This window comes from Laccaria bicolor, genomic scaffold (assembly GCF_000143565.1).
Source record: "Laccaria bicolor S238N-H82 LACBIscaffold_4 genomic scaffold, whole genome shotgun sequence".
In the NCBI taxonomy this organism is placed as follows: Eukaryota; Fungi; Basidiomycota; class Agaricomycetes; order Agaricales; family Hydnangiaceae; genus Laccaria; species Laccaria bicolor.
In genome coordinates, this window is record NW_001889875.1 from 853,404 (window position 1) to 870,784 (window position 17,381).

General features: G+C 49.5%; 5 protein-coding genes across 5 annotated transcripts; 2 read left to right on the forward strand and 3 right to left on the reverse strand.

The window, feature by feature from the left end:
- Positions 1 to 188: 188 nt before the first annotated feature.
- LACBIDRAFT_311366 (uncharacterized protein) lies at positions 189 to 4,075 on the reverse strand (the record flags this gene model as incomplete). Its single annotated transcript, XM_001876908.1, has 6 exons — positions 189 to 569; positions 625 to 1,149; positions 1,201 to 2,183; positions 2,242 to 3,609; positions 3,660 to 3,741; positions 3,863 to 4,075. The coding sequence occupies 6 exons, from the start codon at positions 4,073 to 4,075 to the stop codon at positions 189 to 191; spliced, it is 3,552 nt and encodes a 1,183-aa protein (XP_001876943.1).
- A 1,317-nt stretch (positions 4,076 to 5,392) lies between these two features.
- LACBIDRAFT_292707 (uncharacterized protein) lies at positions 5,393 to 9,772 on the reverse strand (the record flags this gene model as incomplete). Its single annotated transcript, XM_001876909.1, has 10 exons — positions 5,393 to 5,532; positions 5,687 to 6,107; positions 6,173 to 6,498; positions 6,614 to 6,758; positions 6,816 to 7,553; positions 7,605 to 7,748; positions 7,786 to 8,321; positions 8,376 to 8,477; positions 8,610 to 9,651; positions 9,749 to 9,772. The coding sequence occupies 10 exons, from the start codon at positions 9,770 to 9,772 to the stop codon at positions 5,510 to 5,512; spliced, it is 3,501 nt and encodes a 1,166-aa protein (XP_001876944.1). The 3' UTR covers positions 5,393 to 5,509.
- Positions 9,773 to 10,308: 536 nt separating this feature from the next.
- LACBIDRAFT_311368 (uncharacterized protein) lies at positions 10,309 to 12,411 on the forward strand (the record flags this gene model as incomplete). The annotated part of the gene is made up of 4 exons (XM_001876443.1): positions 10,309 to 10,691; positions 10,738 to 10,849; positions 10,898 to 11,130; positions 11,181 to 12,411. 4 exons carry the CDS (start codon positions 10,309 to 10,311, stop codon positions 12,409 to 12,411), a joined length of 1,959 nt encoding a protein of 652 aa, XP_001876478.1.
- A 241-nt stretch (positions 12,412 to 12,652) lies between these two features.
- Positions 12,653 to 14,141, forward strand: LACBIDRAFT_188632 (uncharacterized protein). Its single transcript, XM_001876444.1, has 6 exons — positions 12,653 to 12,850; positions 12,912 to 12,984; positions 13,048 to 13,451; positions 13,520 to 13,840; positions 13,897 to 13,954; positions 14,010 to 14,141. The coding sequence occupies exons 1-6, from the start codon at positions 12,659 to 12,661 to the stop codon at positions 14,072 to 14,074; spliced, it is 1,113 nt and encodes a 370-aa protein (XP_001876479.1). The 5' UTR covers positions 12,653 to 12,658; the 3' UTR covers positions 14,075 to 14,141.
- A 5-nt stretch (positions 14,142 to 14,146) lies between these two features.
- LACBIDRAFT_183083 (uncharacterized protein) lies at positions 14,147 to 16,954 on the reverse strand (the record flags this gene model as incomplete). The annotated part of the gene is made up of 8 exons (XM_001876910.1): positions 14,147 to 14,494; positions 14,555 to 14,684; positions 14,743 to 15,204; positions 15,255 to 15,435; positions 15,493 to 16,374; positions 16,425 to 16,592; positions 16,646 to 16,725; positions 16,777 to 16,954. The coding sequence occupies 8 exons, from the start codon at positions 16,952 to 16,954 to the stop codon at positions 14,314 to 14,316; spliced, it is 2,262 nt and encodes a 753-aa protein (XP_001876945.1). The 3' UTR covers positions 14,147 to 14,313.
- Between the last annotated feature and the right edge of the window lie 427 nt (positions 16,955 to 17,381).

A 17,381-nucleotide genomic window follows, 5' to 3' on the forward strand; every position in this document is an offset into this window, starting at 1 on the left:
CTGCAAAAACGAAGGAAACATTGGTATTATAAATCTGTTATGCGTGCCAATAATGTAGACGATGTATGAAGTCCAAATTAATGTCAAAGCTGTTACATAAATTTGGACTTAAATTGTAATGGAGTAAAGAGAGAAGGGTGAAATTACAAGTAAGCGACTGTACGAACGTAATATAAATCGAAAGCGCACTACATACTAATGGGAACGATAAATCGTTCCCTATAACTTTCTACCAACTGTCCTTCCCAGGTCTTGAGTGCCTTTAAAAGAGCCAGAATCTTATCCCTCCTCCCATGCCGAATGTCATTGATGCTCAGCCTCCCCATCTTCACACCATTGTTGAGCAAAAGCTCCAATAGACGAAAGAGGCCTTCGACTCTTTCGTCGCCGGGATTAGTTGGGAAGGCGTTGTCGGGGACTGGGGGGGAGCATGGGCCCTTGATGGACTCTGCGAGGCGCAGGAGGGCAAGGCCACTGAAGAGGGAGGCGCTGGAGTCTTGCACTTGGAGGGACGTAGGGAGGTGAGAGTTGGCCCACTGTACCAATGCATCCACTTCTGCTGAATTGATCTGTATATTGAAATGTGTTAAAACGCAATGCGAGAGTGCGTGCAAACGCACTAACCGTGGAGCGTGTCGAGCTTACCCTCCGCATCTCCGGCATTGAGGGACGACGAAGCACGGATTTCTGTGGGGACGTTTGCTTTTGCAGCCATATACAATCTTGCCATTGTTCAGCGGGGGAGTCCGAGAGAGCTTGGCCATCACCCTTGTAGGAGGAAAGTCCCAAAAGAACATGGGTATCACGACTTGATAGATTGTCGGTGTTTCTCCGTCTGAGCGACCTCTGAATAGCCTCTTGAGCGGTTGGTGATGGTGGACGCGGAACTGGGTTCATGGCTCGTGCAACAGACAAGGGAACCGTCGAAATATTGCACGACGAAGCAACAGGTGCCTGCCAGCTAATCGTAGCCTTCATGATGGCCTTTGTCCAATCGCAAATAGCATTTTTGTCGTCAGAGCTAAAGAAGTATGTCCTCTCTTGATCACGGTCGATCCGGAATCCATAACGACCAGAAGAATCAAAGGTGTTATCCACGGTGGTGATCTTGTAACCCACAATGTCGATAATTCCTTTTGGGGTCTTTTCCTACAACACAGATGGGTCGAACTGGTGAAATTTAAGATGAGAAGCACTCACTGAGGGTTTGGCACTCTTCAACCAATACAAATGCTGACCCTTGAGGATGAAGTACCGCGACTTCCAGAAGTTATATCGATCATTCTTCTTGCGCAGCCACCCAGCATGATCGGGTTCACCAATCGGATGAAGAGTGCTCCCGCTTAGCATGGCACCGATACCGACAGAGTCCTTTCTGACAAGTAGATCGCTATTGTTGCTTGCTTGAGCTATCCTGCGCTTGTCCGCACTGTTGCGCCTGATAGAGGCCATGTCTGGAGTCGTCTTCTCTATTTTCTTTCCCTCTTCTGTTGCTTGCCAAGAGTCGTTGAACGAAGTCCGAGCCTCCTCTGCCTCCCCATTCAGCGAGTCGCTGGGCGTTGATGACACTTGGGGAATGGCAGGCAGCGGCCGGCACATGGTCCTTGGGGGAGTAGGAGGCGAACGGCTCTCCCGACGGATTTCAGAAACTTTATCAGAGCGTTGCGAGGAACGACGCAGTGGCAGTGAGGCAGACAGTATTTCCCCACCCACGCCCGTGGATGACTCGGACGTTGAAAATTTCTCCTGACGAGTTTCGTGGACTTTGATATCGGCCTTTGATGGGGTGGGATGCACAGGTAGCGAGGTTGGTCGCCTTTGCCAGACCATGCTCTTGAGCGAGCTAGACATCGAAGACCTCTCCAGACGAATTTCATGGACTTGTGTACTAAAATGCAGCGGGGTATACTGCTCGGGAGATGAGGGAGGTGGCAACGAGCTCCGCATTGAAGATCTCTCTTGATAAACTTCAACTTGAGTGTCAAAGTGCGACGGGGTATTGGGAGATGAGGAAGACGATATCCCCGCCATAGGTTGGTCGGTGGAATTTACAGGATGGGACTGGCGAAGGTCAGTGATGGCATTTGCGATGCGCGTGCGGTTCCCAAACGCCATCACTCCGATCTCGGTTTTGAGTAGGTTGACGTCCAATTCGAGGAGGACATCACCAGTGATTTCATGTTCTATAGATTGATTGGGTTAGTCAGTTGCAGCGGTGTGTTGTAGCGAAGTGGAGCACACCTATAAACTTGTTACAAACGTTCTGGTCAAAGCCTTTGCTCTTCAACCACTCGACGACTTCTTGGAGCGTCCAATCGCTTGGTAATTTTTGTTTCGCTTTATTTCCGGCAATGAGGTGTTGACTTGTAAGGAATGGGGAAGGTAATTCTGTAAGAAAGCCGTTGTTCCACAACAAGTGAACATAGTCGTCAGTTTTCTCAGTAGAATGCTGGTCTGCAGGTAATGGGGAAGATAGCTCAGCAGAGGAGTTATTCGAGTATAAGGAAGCAACGCTGTTGATGTTCGAACGGGAGGCACCAGCTTTGGTGAGGCGCTGGCCTGCATGTAGCGGAGACAATCCTTCAGAAGGAGAGGTGTTGGTTGAGAGGAAGGAAACCATGCTGTCGGTGTTCAAACGGGAGGCACCAGGTGGGTTGATGACACGCTGGGCTGCAGGTAGCGGGGAAGATAGTTGAGAGGGAAAGGCGTTATCTGAGAACAGTGAAAGGGCGCTCTCGGTGTTCGGGCGAGAGGCACAGTTTGGGTCGGTTGTGGCGGGGGAGGGTAAACCAAATGACACACAGGTATCAGTAGGAATAGCACCACTGTGCTTTGTGCGGTGTAAACGAGGTCTGGTCACGATAATAGAGTTATCTTCCGCAACAGTGTTGGTTGACGTTGATGCAGCCAAAAGCAGCCCAAAAGAAGGAATCTTTTTCTCTGTGGTGGGTGTCTTCGTGGATAGCAGGTTCAAAGAAGACACCTTCGAAACGCCGGACGACGATGTCGTGGAATTCTGCGTCTCCGCCTTGTCCTTTGACAAAGTATCACTAATAGCCCCATTACCAGACGACATGTGACTGATTGTCGTAGCAGACTCGGTCAACAGGTCTTGCACATCTGCCATCCGCCATGCATTTTGCAGCATCTCCCGGAACCCTTCCCATTGGAATGTATAGCCAAGCCAGTCAGGAGGGGAACCCTCGTCATCATTCCCGTCACATACCCGAGTCTCCGCCACCCTAGGTCCGAGTGCTTCAACGGCTGTCTGTAGGTCTATTATGGCGCCTCTCCGTCTATGGGCTCTCTCCAATCGCCTAGCGCTGTATGAGTTATCCTTGTCGTGTGGGTGCTCCTCATCGTCCGGCTGTTCCTTGTCGATTGAGCGTTCCTCGACAACTGTCTGTTGTTCGACCTGTGATTGTTTCTCGCTCTTTAAATGTTCCCCTTCGACTTGGTGTTCATCAACCTCGTCGACCTGTGGTTGATTCTCGTCCTTTGGGTGTTGTTCCTCGTGGTCTGTGTGTGCCTCGTGCTTTGAACTTTCCCCCTGGCTTAATTGGTCCTCGTCGTGGATCTCGTTACCCGATTCCTCTTCCTCAAATATATCTGTAGGTTGCTCAGGTTGGCAGGAGACGGCAATGAAGGAGAAATATTACCGTATAGTGGATCGGTGGAAGATGGTGCTGGTGCGGTGAAGACTGACGGAAAGAGACCGACTTTTCCTTGTGGATTGCGGCCCTTTGAGAAAGTCATTAGTCATTATCATTTAAGAGAGATTACAGGACAAAAAGTAGAGGAAAACATCCACTCAGAGGGACTTCAAGTCCTTCTATCTCCTCCTGAGCAAAAAGATACACACCTTCCACCAGGCATCGTCATACGAACCATCCTTTTCAATGACCTCTATACGGTCCCCAGATCGGAATGGAAGATCCTCTTCATCCTCTGCCACGAAGTCGTGTAGAGCAGTCACAAATTCAGGCATCACTTCAAGAGGGGTGCCTCGACTGCAACTTCCTGTATCGTGATGCTGACGTGAGGATTTGGCGCAAGTATATGGTCCAAGTGCCATAAAACTGGTTGTTTATCTTTCGTTGTTGAAGAGATCGGTCGGGCGTATCTGTAGGCGTCGCACGGGTGATCATCAGGGGTCGGTGTTCCAGATTGCTGGAAATAGAATAATGAACGCCACGGCAGCATAGAAGTTGTCAGAATGGCAAAGAAACAGTGAAATAGACGCATATTTTCCGGAATTAAACGCTATTCAGCGTCTGTCGGAGATGTTGCGATAGCAGAGAATGGAGGTCAACGCCAACCCTGTCCGACATTCGTGTAGAGTCCAGTTTTTCCCCGAGCTTGGGCTTCGTCATAGGCACTTTTCTCGAAATCGCACGGAAACGTCCAAAAATACGGCAAACCGGGGATCAGGGTTCATGATTTTTGTGGAAGTATTTCCGGAATAATGTGGCAATCTGCTACCGTGGAGGTCAGCCTATTTATGCGGTAAGTGGGGGAGGGGTAGAAAGCGGAGACGCCGTGATATCTGAGTGAGACCAACCATAGCCATCTCCAAGATTTAAAATTGAAGCAACCTCTCAGAAAGGTTGGCGTGCAGAAAGTAGTTTGTTAAACTTTGTTTTCCGAGTTCGCACCGAGCCAGCAAACTTGCAATCCGAGAATAAACCGAAGCTATCTGGAGATCAAGTTCTCGTCCGTTCTCGTCAAAGTTCTCACTGATTTTCACCTGTTCCCTTCCTCTGGATTTTCCGGAAGACTACTTATTAGGGAGATCAAAGGGAGATCCCCGGCGGCCTTCCTGGTTGCAGACCTGTTTTACTTGCACGTTGACTTGAACATCGGCGTTCGAAAGATGCATCACTGTCTTGTACGGGCTCACTGGTTCGTACGAGTCATACTCTCGCGTCAAAGAGTCAGAACTGGTAAAAAAGGAAGACCTTGGGAAGAGCACGGTTTTGATCACGTTGAGATTTGTTAAGTCACGCACACGTTACTAACACGTTGCAACAAATGAGGTCACTTTGCTGGCAATCTTCGGTAATGCGATATTCGGTACTACAATGATGATCTTCCTCTTGCGCTTGCGCCTAAATTCACCTAAATTCGCAATCCAATACAAGTCATTTATTCTCCATCAAAAGTCCCCTATACTTGTCCCCTACTTAGTTTACGCCTACAGAAAAGAGCTCACAGTGAAAGAAGCATCGATTTAAAGAAGATGGAATGCAAGAATGAATACATATATGCAGGATAGATGAGTAATTACTGGAGTAGACAAGGAAGGAAGGGAAGTGAGCCAGTAGGCTTGAAAAGTTCTTTTTTACAAGGAAAAGATTGTGGTTTGTATAGCAGAAACATTGAAAACAAAAAAAAGCGGGGGAAGAGTAGATAATTGAATATGTAGATAGAGGGGAAAAAGACACAAAAGGAGGGTGTAAAGATTCAAGTGAACCAAAAAAGAAAAAAGAAAACAGGTTGAGTGAGTTCGTCAGTATCGCTGAGTGTGCATGTCTAGATAAAAAAAATAGTATAGTTAGAATGGGTATATCAAAAAATGAAAGAAGTCATGAGCCAAAAGGGCGGGTATAGAAGCGAAAGGAAAGGGAAAGGGAAAGAAAAAGAAAGGATGGTGGACACAAAAAGTGTTATGAGTATGATCACATACTAGCCCACTGCATGCCTGTCGGCATCAAGAACGCCCCACCACCACTAGGGTTCAACGTCCCATTCATCGTCTGCGCAAGAGCCCGCCTCTTATCGTCCCACGACTTGAGCGCCTTCAAGAGCTGCAGGATCTTGTCCCTCTTTCCTTGTCGGATATCATTGATGCTCACGCTCCCCATCTTCACATCATTATCAAGCAAAAAGTCGAATAAACGAAAGAGGCCATCGAGCTTATCGTCCGTGGGACCCACTGGGAAAGCAGAATCAGGAACAGGGGGCGAAGACGGTCTGCCTTTGATAGATTCTGCAAGACGCAGAAGGGCAAGACCGCCAAAGAAGGAAACGGTGGGGTCCTCGAGTTGGAGAGAAGCAGAGAGATGGGAGTTGGCCCATTCCACCAAGGCATTATCAGCCGGACTGAGCTGCTTCAACAAACAAAAAAAGTTAGCACAATCATGTAACGTATATGGCGGCCGACAACACGTACCGCCGAGCGTACAGAATTGGCTCTACGCATCTCCCTCGACGGTCTCGGGGGAGCAGACTTTGGTGACGTTGGAATAGCTTGTTCGTTTTCTAAGACTGAATGTTCAGCAAAGAAAGAATCCAAGTGAGTTTGGCCGCTACCCATGTCAGAAGAAAGCCCCATGAGTACACGAGCATCACGACTTGACAGCTGGTTGGGATTTTCACGTCGGAGTGCTCTTTGAGTAGCATCGCGAGCAGTTGGTGATGGCGGGCGTGGAGCGGGGTTCATGGCTTGTGCGACGACCAGAGGAATGGTTGGGATGTTGCATGATGAAATGACTGGTTCTATAGAACGAAAAAAAAAAAAGTCAACAAAATCAAAGGAGAAGAATCAGTGAAAACAACACACTCGCGTAATCTCGATCAATTGTAGCCTTCATGATCGCCTTCATCCACTCACGAATGACAGACTTTTCATCAGAACTGAAGAAATGCGGTTTGTCTGTATCATGGTCAATTCTGAATCCATATCGACCAGGATCCAAAGTCTCGTCCACGGTCACTTTATACCCCATAATGTCAAGGTATCCCTTCAACCTCGTTTCCTAAGAAAAACACAAAATCAGCACAAAAACTCCATCTAACGTGAAGAAAACACCCACCGAAGCGCTAGAATTCTTCAACCAATACAAATACCGACCCTTCAACACAAAATACCGCGGTTTCCACGAATTATACCGATCGCTCTTCTTGCGCATCCACCCAACATGGTCAGGCTCGCCTATCTGCCCAAGAATACTCTGCCCCTGCGTAACACCACCCCCAACCCCAAGTAAACTCTTCCCATCCACCGACGAAGACCCCCCATTACTCTGCTGAACAGAAGAAATAACACGTTTCCTCAAAGTCGATCGCTCAACCTCAGCAGCAACCTCCTCCTTTTGTCCTTTCTCGTGGTGGTAGTGATCCTTGAAAGGAGACTGTGGTTCCTTCAATTTCTCCTTTGGCGACCCAGTAGGCGTAGACGGTCGTTGAGAATGTGTAGAGGACGATTTCCGCATCCCCTTGGGAAGACCGAACATCGATGACCTTTCAGCGTGATACTCGTGCTCGCCAGCGCTAGGGGGTGGCTTCCTACTCTTCCCACCGAATGGCACGGCGAACAAGCTCAACCTGTTGTCGCTGGGCTTACCCCCATCTATGCTCTTTCGCACACGGGCATGCTTTATTGACCCATTCGTTAAGGAAGTAGTGTCTTTATCCTCGTGGCTATGAGTATGCGCTCCTGGTGAGGAGGTACCATTGGAGTGCTTGGATGATGAATGACCACCTGATGTAGTCGAGTCGTGCGAGCGACCAAATAGGCGCCGTCGCATGCTTTGCGAAGGAACAACTTCTCCCTATCACAAAGGTCATTTCCGAACCAAGAAAACACAAGAAGCATCACAAACCTCACTCAGATGCCCACGATCTTCATATTCATGTTGCTCAGGCTGCAAAATGATTTTCTCCTTCAACGCACCATCACTAGGCGAAAGTGTCAACTGTGACGGACGGGCCTTCTTCAAATTCAAAAACCACACATCACAATCAGCCTACCGCAAGGTCAAAAAATTAAGGACCACAACATACCGTTCCCTTGCCCAGAGCCTCTTCAAAAGTCAACATTCCCAATCCCGGTGGACCACCCTCACCGACAACAGGCGGAATCTCCAGCCCTTGCGCATTCGCATTCCCATTCTGCGAATATATATCACCAGAGGACGACCCGCCCTCCGCAACAGGCTCAAAGCGCCCCGGCCCACCAAAGCTAAACTGTGTTGGCATCCCAGTCCCAGCAACATAACCAATCGGACTCCCAAGCGAGCTCTGTACACTCTGACTGTAATTATGTCCCAGGAAAGAATGATGAGAATGACTTTGGCTTTGCGTTCTAGAATGGACGCGGGGTGGCGTGGATGTGGTGTTGGTGGTGTTGTACATCGGCGACGAGGGGGAGGGCATCTCCGTCGTTGGGGGATGGTCAGAGTAGACTATAGATGGCGGGCGGCGTAGGTCCGTTATAGCGTTTGCGATGCGCATGCGTTTCCCGAATGCCATTACCCCGATTTCGGTCTTGAGTAGGTTGACGTCTAGTTCGAGGAGGACGTCGCCTGTTATTTCTTGTTCTGTGATTTCTTTGTGAGATATTGTGGTATATTTTTGTGGATAAAGGAGCTCACCGATGAATTTATCACAGATAGCTTGGTCAAATCCTTTGCTTTTCAACCACTCCACGACTTCTTCGACTGTCCACTCGCTAGGGTCCTTCTTCCCTACCTCCACTATAGGTTGATAAGCAGGAGCAAGACTAGGTGCGTTCGAAAGCGATGACATGACGCTGTTATGTTTTGATAAAGAGGCAGCTGTTGGGTCTGTTGCTGCAGGAGAAGGTAACCCGGATAACGGCAACTCACGAGTAGTCGGAATGCTACTAGGTTTCCACTTGTCCGGTGCAGAGAGCGGGATCGGTGTAATTGCGAAGTGTTCATTAACAGCCGAGTTGGGTGAGATGGGCGAGGGGAGTGATAACCTGGCAGGAGAAGGGATCTTTTCGTCCAAAAGATTTGTCTCTGGAGGCGGCAAATTTGATGGAGGAGGCGACTCGAAGACGGGGAATGACGCCTTTGTAGCGGTTTGCGCCTCCTCTTGCAGAGAGTCCCCATGATCAGACGATAAATGAGTGATCGTCGTAGCCGTGTCCATTGACACATCCTGTACATGGCCACCCTTGCTAGCCTCGCCATTTTCGAGTTCCTCGTCCTCTTCCAGGATGTAAGGATTGTCCCTCTGGAACTTGCTTGACCGGGATGTAAAATCCATCCGATCCGAAGGGTCCTCTTCGTCGTCACTCTCGTCGCTCAACTCGGCCTGAATCGGAGGGGCACTGACCACCCTTCCAGTACCGCTAGACGACCCAATGCCAGTCGTCATCGCTTCCAACTTCTCAGCATTCTCCACCGCCCTCCTTGCCCTCTCAGCCAATTTCGTCCTTGCACCTTTATGCCAATCCTGCGCGCCATTCACATCATTCGCACGTTCCGTATCGCTCATCTCAAAGTCCGTATCATCCGTCTCCGTGTCCCCGCCATGCGAGCTTGCAAAAGTGAAACTCCCCTCCCCATCCGCGCCCCCTCTCCCAAGCTGCTCAATAGCCCTCTGCACATCTGTCATTGTGGCTTTCATAACTTCGTCTCCACCGTTGCCCTGCAGATCGCCGCTATCTGGGCCTTCCATATCGCCTTCATCGTCGTGAGGCCCACTTAGGAAGGTTGCTGTGGGTTGTTTGGGTTGTGGAGAGGCGATGGTGGTGGTGATTTCTGGTTCTCCGGTGGGTGCGGATGAAGACTCAGCGGCAGCGGATGGGGCGGATTGAGGCGCTGGGACCTCGGTAGATGGGGCGGCTGGGGCGGTGTAGCTTTTTGGGAAGAGGCCGACCTTTCCTTCGAGATTCCGTCCCTATGAGAAGTGTCATCAGTTATTCTCATTGAGAGGGCAAGGCCAGTGGATGTCTCGGAGGGACGTAGCGCCCAGGTGTAGATAGAAAGATACACACCTGCCACCAGCCATCACCGTACATGTCGTCCTTCTCGACGACCTCTATCCTGTCTCCAGCTCGAAAGGAAACTTCATCCTCGTTCTCTGGGAGGAAATCATGTAGGGCATATACGTAGTCTGGCATCACTCCAGAATAGTGTATCCCTGTCGCAAATTAGTGGTTGGTTGGTGGTATTGGAGTCGTGGTGAATTGAAAAGGGATACGCAGGCCTAAAAGAAAAAAATGGTAGGTGATAATCGTATGTCTTTCTGAGTGAACAATGTGATTCGTTTGTCCGAGATGATGCGAGATGATCAGGTTTTCGTATATCAGGGACCGGGTAAACGAGGTAATAAACCCCGTCTTGGGGTTTCGCTAGTGTCGAAATACGGACTTGCCTCGGGACACCGTCGACGGTGGTTGTCGTCGCTCGTCGTCGTCGTCGGCTGCTGCGAGAATGGTTGGTAATCACATCACACATCATTTGCCAAAATGGGCGATTGTAAGATAGATAACTCTACTCAGATGGATTCAGCGCTTTGTTCTCATCCTTACAAACTTTGTTCTAAACCACCATAATGCCCGATCAAGCTGAAATCATACCAGATCCAACACTCATCGACGTGTCAACCGAAAACACACTAGTCACTATGATCCCTCGTCACAAGTTCACTTTTCCACCCTGGCCAGCACCTCCAGAAGGCGTCACCATCATGTCCTTCAAAAATTTCAAGCAACGCGGCATACAGATCGTACCAGGCCAATACGAGGAGGAGGTCGATACCCTTGGCATCATAACCGTCGCCGTCAAAACCAGGCATAGCAATGATGTATGCAAGACGAACACCAAGAGGAAGAAGAGGGCAGAAGAAAACGCGAAGAAGGCTGCTGCTGGCATCAAGAAGGATCTCTGGGAGGAATGGGAGGACAAAGAGAGCACAAGGATGACTACCGCTCATGTGTAGGCATTTCTTGCTTTGGAGTCGACGTGTCTGAACGCGTAACAGGCATATTACGAGTAGCGAAAAAATACAGCAGGCTGCTGCTGACTTTAGGTCTGGTCGTCCATGGCCAAAAACCATCGACTCACAGCACAACCCCGAACGCATTTGGCATCAGGTATGACCTTTCACCATTACCTACAATCTTGCGCTAATACCTCTGCAGTTTCTCAACTTTTGCGGTTTGGGCGACAATGCACCCCAACCCAAGAAGAAACTCCACATCAAGGCCTTCAAAGCGGATGGCGATGATGACGATGATGACTTTTCCGACGATGACAATGGGGAGCTGGCAGACGCCAACGTTAAAGAGCGCAAGATATCATCATTCGTAGATGATCCAGAAACGACCATCAAGATTTTCATGTCGTCTTATTCCAGACACAAAGGTCTCATCTGGTAAGTCTTATTCCCACATAACCATCGAACAGCTATTGATAACGACACAGGGCCGAGGATAACCTCAAAGCAATCCCAAGACTCATGGGTTTCTGGATCGACTTTCTCCTTCGAAACAAAGTTTTCCCGTCCTCCGAGGTCGGCAAACTCAAGCGAGCAAAAGACGTCACCACCCTCGCGCTCAAAGAATACCCTCTGACAGCCAAGATATCCAAAATCATCCCAGATGAGTTCAGCGCTGGATGCAACGAATGCTGGGGTACCAAAGCTGATGGGTACAAGACCCTTACATTAGATCTCCCTCCTGCTCCTCCTGCCCCGGTTGTGCCTGCAGAAGACACTGACGTTACCATGTCCAGTGGACATATCACCGAAGTGGCAGACACGGAAACCTCTGCAGCTACGGAAGCTAGTACGACCACGGAAATACCCGACGAGAGTGGATGGGGCGCCAATAGCGCATCAGCCTGGCCTGGAGCTGACGACGGAGGCTGGGGAACAACAACCAACTCGTCTGGCTGGGGAACAATCGACACCTCCGACTCTGCAGGCTCAATCTGGAGTAACAGCAACACCATTCAACCAGGTGGTAAAGAACCCACAACAGACGACTTCATCTGGAGCTCCTCCAAACCCACGTCCCTCCTCCCCCTCCTGGGACCTACCGCTCTCCCTCTAACACACGTACCAGGGATCGTAGAGTCCTCGATGCGTCGCGTGAAGAGCATTAATTTACCACCACAAACAGTGGCTACTGCCCCCGTCTCTGAAGGAGGGCCAGACGCAGAGGCCGTGGAGCTAGAGCTGGAGAAGCGGTTTGCGAGGGTTGTGTTGAGCCCTTGGTTGGACTGGGATGGGGGGGAGATTCCGGCGTTTTCGAAACCCAGGATATTGGAGTCGAGTGTTGGGGAGGTCGTTGACCCGCTTTCCTCTGCCCCTTCTCCTCCCCCTGTTCAAGCTGGGACTACTGCAAAGAAACCACACGATCCCTTGACGGACGACATCACTGTCCTTCTCAAACTCTCGACTGCGCAGGAGTTGAGTGAGGGTGTGGGGTTAGCTGGGACTTGGGTCCAGCTCGTGCGCGTGCCCAAGGTTGTCCATGCTGATGCTGAGAGGGGAGAAGGGGGCGAGCCACCGGCGAAGAAGAAGAAGAAATCGAAGAGCAAGTCGAGTGCGGCGTTGAAGAAGGGGGGGTATTGGTATGTTGATGATTTGACTGTTACTGTTCCGAGTTTTTGGGCTGTTGTTGGTGCCGCGAAAGAGGAGGTTGAAACTTGAGGTTGTGTAGTGAGTTTTTTGGACTGGTTTTTCTTGCTTTCTTGCTGTCGAAGGATCTTGACATTGTACCATATTCATCTCGTACGTCCACAATCCCCTGTACATATATCAATATTAGACCAGAATTTATCGTTACATACATAGTGGCTCATACAAGGCTCGTACATTGAGTTTTGGACCCACTTGCTTGTTTGCGCTTGCTTTTCAACAACTTTCCTCAACGTGAAGTCTCGCTCAACTTCAATCAATGTCAAAACGCACGCACTCCCCACCACCCGCAGGGGGCGCGCTCGTCAAAAGAGCCAAAGCAACCCCCCCACCGTCCAACCAAATTGCCATCTCCTCAAGCAACGACGAGCGAAGCAAAGGCCTCATCAGAACCGTTCAACGCACCAGCGCCCTTGAAGCACCTATCATCAGCTTAGCTGGCTCACACTCGGTGTGTTTCAACGACGTCCAAACGCGGTGTATATGGGACGACTGATGCGTATTCTTGCTAGGCCGAAATTTTGAGCTGTAGGTTCGACCCGTCAGGACAAAACATCGCAGCGTGTTCCGCTGACCGAAGCGTCTGTAAGTAATACCTTTCTCTATCCCCAGCTGCCTTTTTTTCACGCTAACCTAACCCAATTCTAGCCCTCTGGCGCACATACCCACCAAACACAAACTACGGCCTCCTCTCCAGCCACACCAAAGCTCCCATCCTCGACCTCCAATGGTCCCTATGCTCACCAACACTCTACACCGTCTCCGCAGACCACATGCTCTCCATGACGGACGTCACCACCGGCCAACGATACCGCCGCATCCGTGCGCACCGCGAGATTATCAATTCTGTGGATAGGACGATGGCAGGAGGCGCTGGGACCGAGTTGGTGGCTACGGGCTCTGACGATGGTACGGTGAAGATATGGGAGGGAGGCGAGGACGCGGGGAAGTACGCCGTCGCGACGTTTGATGTGGGATGCCCGGTGACGGCTGTTGCATGGAGTGCGGATGGTGCGAATGTGTATATTGGTGCTATTGATAATGAGATCCACGTACGTTCTCCCTCTCTTCTTCTTCCTATCTCTTACTCTTTTTTTTTTTTTTTTTGACTTGCGTGTAGGTATACGACCTTCGAAAATGCGAACAAGTATACACCCTCACAGGACACAACGATACCCCCACCTCCCTCTCCCTCTCTCCCAATGGGAATTTCCTCCTCTCCCCGTCGTTTTCATCTCAAACCATCATACATGACGTGCGGCCCTTCTCCCCATCGCCATCACGGATACATAGAGTCCTGATGGGCGCCCCGGCAGGGTTCGAAAATACCCTGTTGCGAGGAGCGTGGAGTAAGGATGATGGTGGACGAAGGGTCGCCGTGGGTGGTGCGGATCGAATGGTGTGTATTTGGGAGGTGGATAGTGGGAGGATTCAGTACAAGGTTGGCTTTTCCTTTGCTCATTTTTGCGTTGCTTTCTCATCGTACCATGTTCGTAGCTTCCTGGCCACAAGGGTACGGTGACGTCTGTAGATTTCCACCCCAAGGAACCTATCAGTATGCCTACCTCTTTTCTTGATCGATGACATGTATTGACTCCTTACTTTTCAAGTTCTGACAGGAAGCAAAGACGGTACCATGCTACTGGGAGAGATTGAACCCAGCGTGACGGCGTAGCTTCCCTCTAGATCTGCTGCATGTACCTACACTGTATCCCATGCAAAAAGAATCGCTCATTTTTGTTATCTGGAATGTTTTATTATGTGTGAGATTGATTATCGACAGCTGCAGCGGTCTATGGTATACAAATGGAGATGGAAAGCGACAATGCTTGGATGGACATGCTCAAATGAGTGATGATTGGACATGGAGGAGGGGCAGATTTGAACACATGTACGAGGGACGAGGAAGGGAGATCAAGCAACATATGCGAACGTGTCCTTGGAACCATCGACTCGTTCAATGTATTCCTTCTCCAAGAGGGTTTCGATCGCCTTCTTGATGTCAGGAATCTTTGGCGCAAATCGTTGAGAGATCTGAGAGATGACTTCCTGGATCAAAGCCTGATTTTTCATCGTCTTCCTTGCCTTCATTATTCTACACGACAGAGCTCGATGAGATTTCCAGTAAAAGTAAGATGACAGTAAGCTGACATACCGAACAATCGTGGCTTGAATGACATATTTCCTGTCCTCATCAACAGCCTTCAAAACATCCGAAGATTCAGCCTTGACTTCGGCCTTAATTGGCAGATTCAGGTTGACACGGATCTTCTTCGACTTGAAGTCTATTAACAAAGTAACATTCAGATTCATGAAGCTTCAAGAGAAGTGCGAAGAGCATACTGGGATTGAGATCGTACTGATCCTTCTCCTCGTTGATCAACACCTTCGCCTTAACCAACACAGCCAGAACCTGGGTCAAGATGTCCTTCGTGATCGAAGTAGCAGTGACCAGTTCATCCAACGAAAGCGTATCGGTCCGATTGTACTGCAACAGTACCGCCATCTGATACGAGCTCGTCATCAGGATGTACTTTTGGTTCGTATAGTTCGTGCGCAGCTCGTTCTTGGAATAGTTCCATAGCCAGGTGAGTTTACGGCCAGAGTGCTTCGTCTGGTAGTACTTCTGGAATCGGTCGTAGGTGGGCACGATCTCGGTGGGGATGACGAAATCGTGAGGTGGTGGATTGAGTGGCCAGAAATTAGTTCCCAAGACCATGATGCTGAAGGTGATGTCCATGTCATCGTGATTTTGCGACATGCGTTCCTTGAATGAGTCAGTAAGATCCTTGCTCAAACTCATGTCTGAATTCCACGTCAAAACAAACAAAATCGAGAGAGTTTGAGAAATTTACCGGTAAACATGCGTTGGAGCTTGTTGGTGTACTCGAAACCGCAAGCTTCTTTGAGTTTCGAAATCATGCTGGCCTCGCTCTCGTCGGACGCAGAGACACCATGGATCAACCGTTTTGAAAGCTTGGTGGTATAGAATGTCTGGAACACATCCTTGTCTTCCAGGTATTTGAACAAAATCATCTTTGAAAAAACGGCATTGAGGCTGCTGATCAAGACACGACAACAACATAAACGTACAACACGGTTCAAAGCACCCTCCAGGTCGTCTTCCTCTGCCATCTTGTTGTTCTTTCTCAAAAGCATGTCCGCGTGCTTGGCAATAAGCTCTGGCGATTTGGTCGATGAGCCGCCAGTAGCCGCATTCCGATTGACAAACTCTCGGCAGGCTTTGTCCAAACTTGCCGCAAATCCTGCCTCGCCCTTGAAACTTCTGTTTACAGTCTCTGAGTTCTTGTGGTAAACCTCGAGGAGCGCATCCACATATGCTTTGGGGTCAACTTCCGCATTCGCAGCGGCGGCGCCGGCCTGGCCAACCAACTTCTCGATAGCAGAGAGACCAGATAGTTTGACGTGGGCTTCAAACCTTTTTCGCAAAGGTTCCAAACCTTCTGGAATCCTTGAGAGAAGGGCGTACATCCGTTGCAGATCTTCATCCTTGTCGAAGTCGAGCAACGATTGGAAGCTTTCCCACATCAACTCGGAGTGCTCGCGAATCAGGACCTCTTCGCATTTGCTGACAAGCTCTTTTCGCGTCTTGTTGTGTAGATAACGCTCAACACGATTCTCCTCCTCTCGCAGGCGATCTTCGGCTTTCTTGAGGTAGTCCGAGACTGAATTTTCAGCTAGGAAGGTATCTGATTCCTTCTTGTAATACTGCTCCGTGGCAGCGATGAATGCCGTTTCGAATTGGTCCTTATAGATATCGAGGCATTCCTTATTAGGGTCGGCGTTATCAAGGCCAAGTGACACGAATGAATCCACAACCCGCTTGATCAGACCCTGATCTACGACCTCGCCATTCCTTTGCTGTGTGATTTGACGAAGTACAGCACCAGCCAATTTCGCGTTGTCATTTTGTATGTGCATGAAGAAATGGCTTTTCCATTGTGATAGGGCAAGCTGCAATGTTATTAGAATGCTGTGTTGTTTTCCGAAAGAGTGACAGTCACCGTGTACACCTGATACACGGCCTTCTTTCCCTCATCTCGCTCGCGCTTCACCCAGTATCGATTGAGGTATGTGAATAGACGGTTGAGATAATTAGCGCCTCTAGTGTAATTATCCCATTCTGTGGCGTAGTACCGCAGGAGGTCGACATCTTGCAGAGTTTCAGTTTTCTGGACGACGAGTTTCAGACAATCATAAATGTCTTAAGCTAGTCGGAACGCACCTCAAGCATTCCTTTGAAATGCTCAACAAAATATCCGCTGAGTTTGTTGTAGAGATCGGATCCAACCAAATTAGCGCCAGCTGTGGACTATGATTTGACGATATTAACATCACTCGACGCGCAAAACTCACTGCGATTGCCTTCTAGCTTTCCATGCATTTTGGTCGATGTGCAATAGTTGTAGACGGTCGAGTATAAACTCGTGTACCCTTTGAAGGACAACCCCGTCTCAAAGTTAGTCATGATGTGGTCGACGCCTCCATTCAAGAACGTCCATGTCTCCTCCAGATCCGCCGTCCGAGGTGGCATGTTCGCGAAGTCATTGGCCGGGGCTGCAGATGTTGAGGCCATGATGGAGGAGAAAGTTGTGAGTCAATTAGGCAAACGCGTTTTTCCCTTGAAACGGTACCGCCACCACGCCTGTCCCACGCACCGCGTTTATGTTACTCTCATATTGTTCCAAGGTTCCTCGTCCAATGTTCAACACTTCGAACCTGCTCCAACCAGACCAAGAATCGTCAAAAGATCTTCTCCAGACCATTTTATTTCATTCCACGCACATCATTCAACTAAGAAAGTCCCATCTTCGCTTGCCGCTCATTGTCACAATCTAAGCGCCAATCATTGCTGAGAGTCTCATGATTCGAAGTTGCGTGTGAGTTAAAGGAATTTGACTTTGACTTCCACCAGAGAACCGCCAGGTCTACCACCGCGTTCATTCCCCGCCTATTCGCAG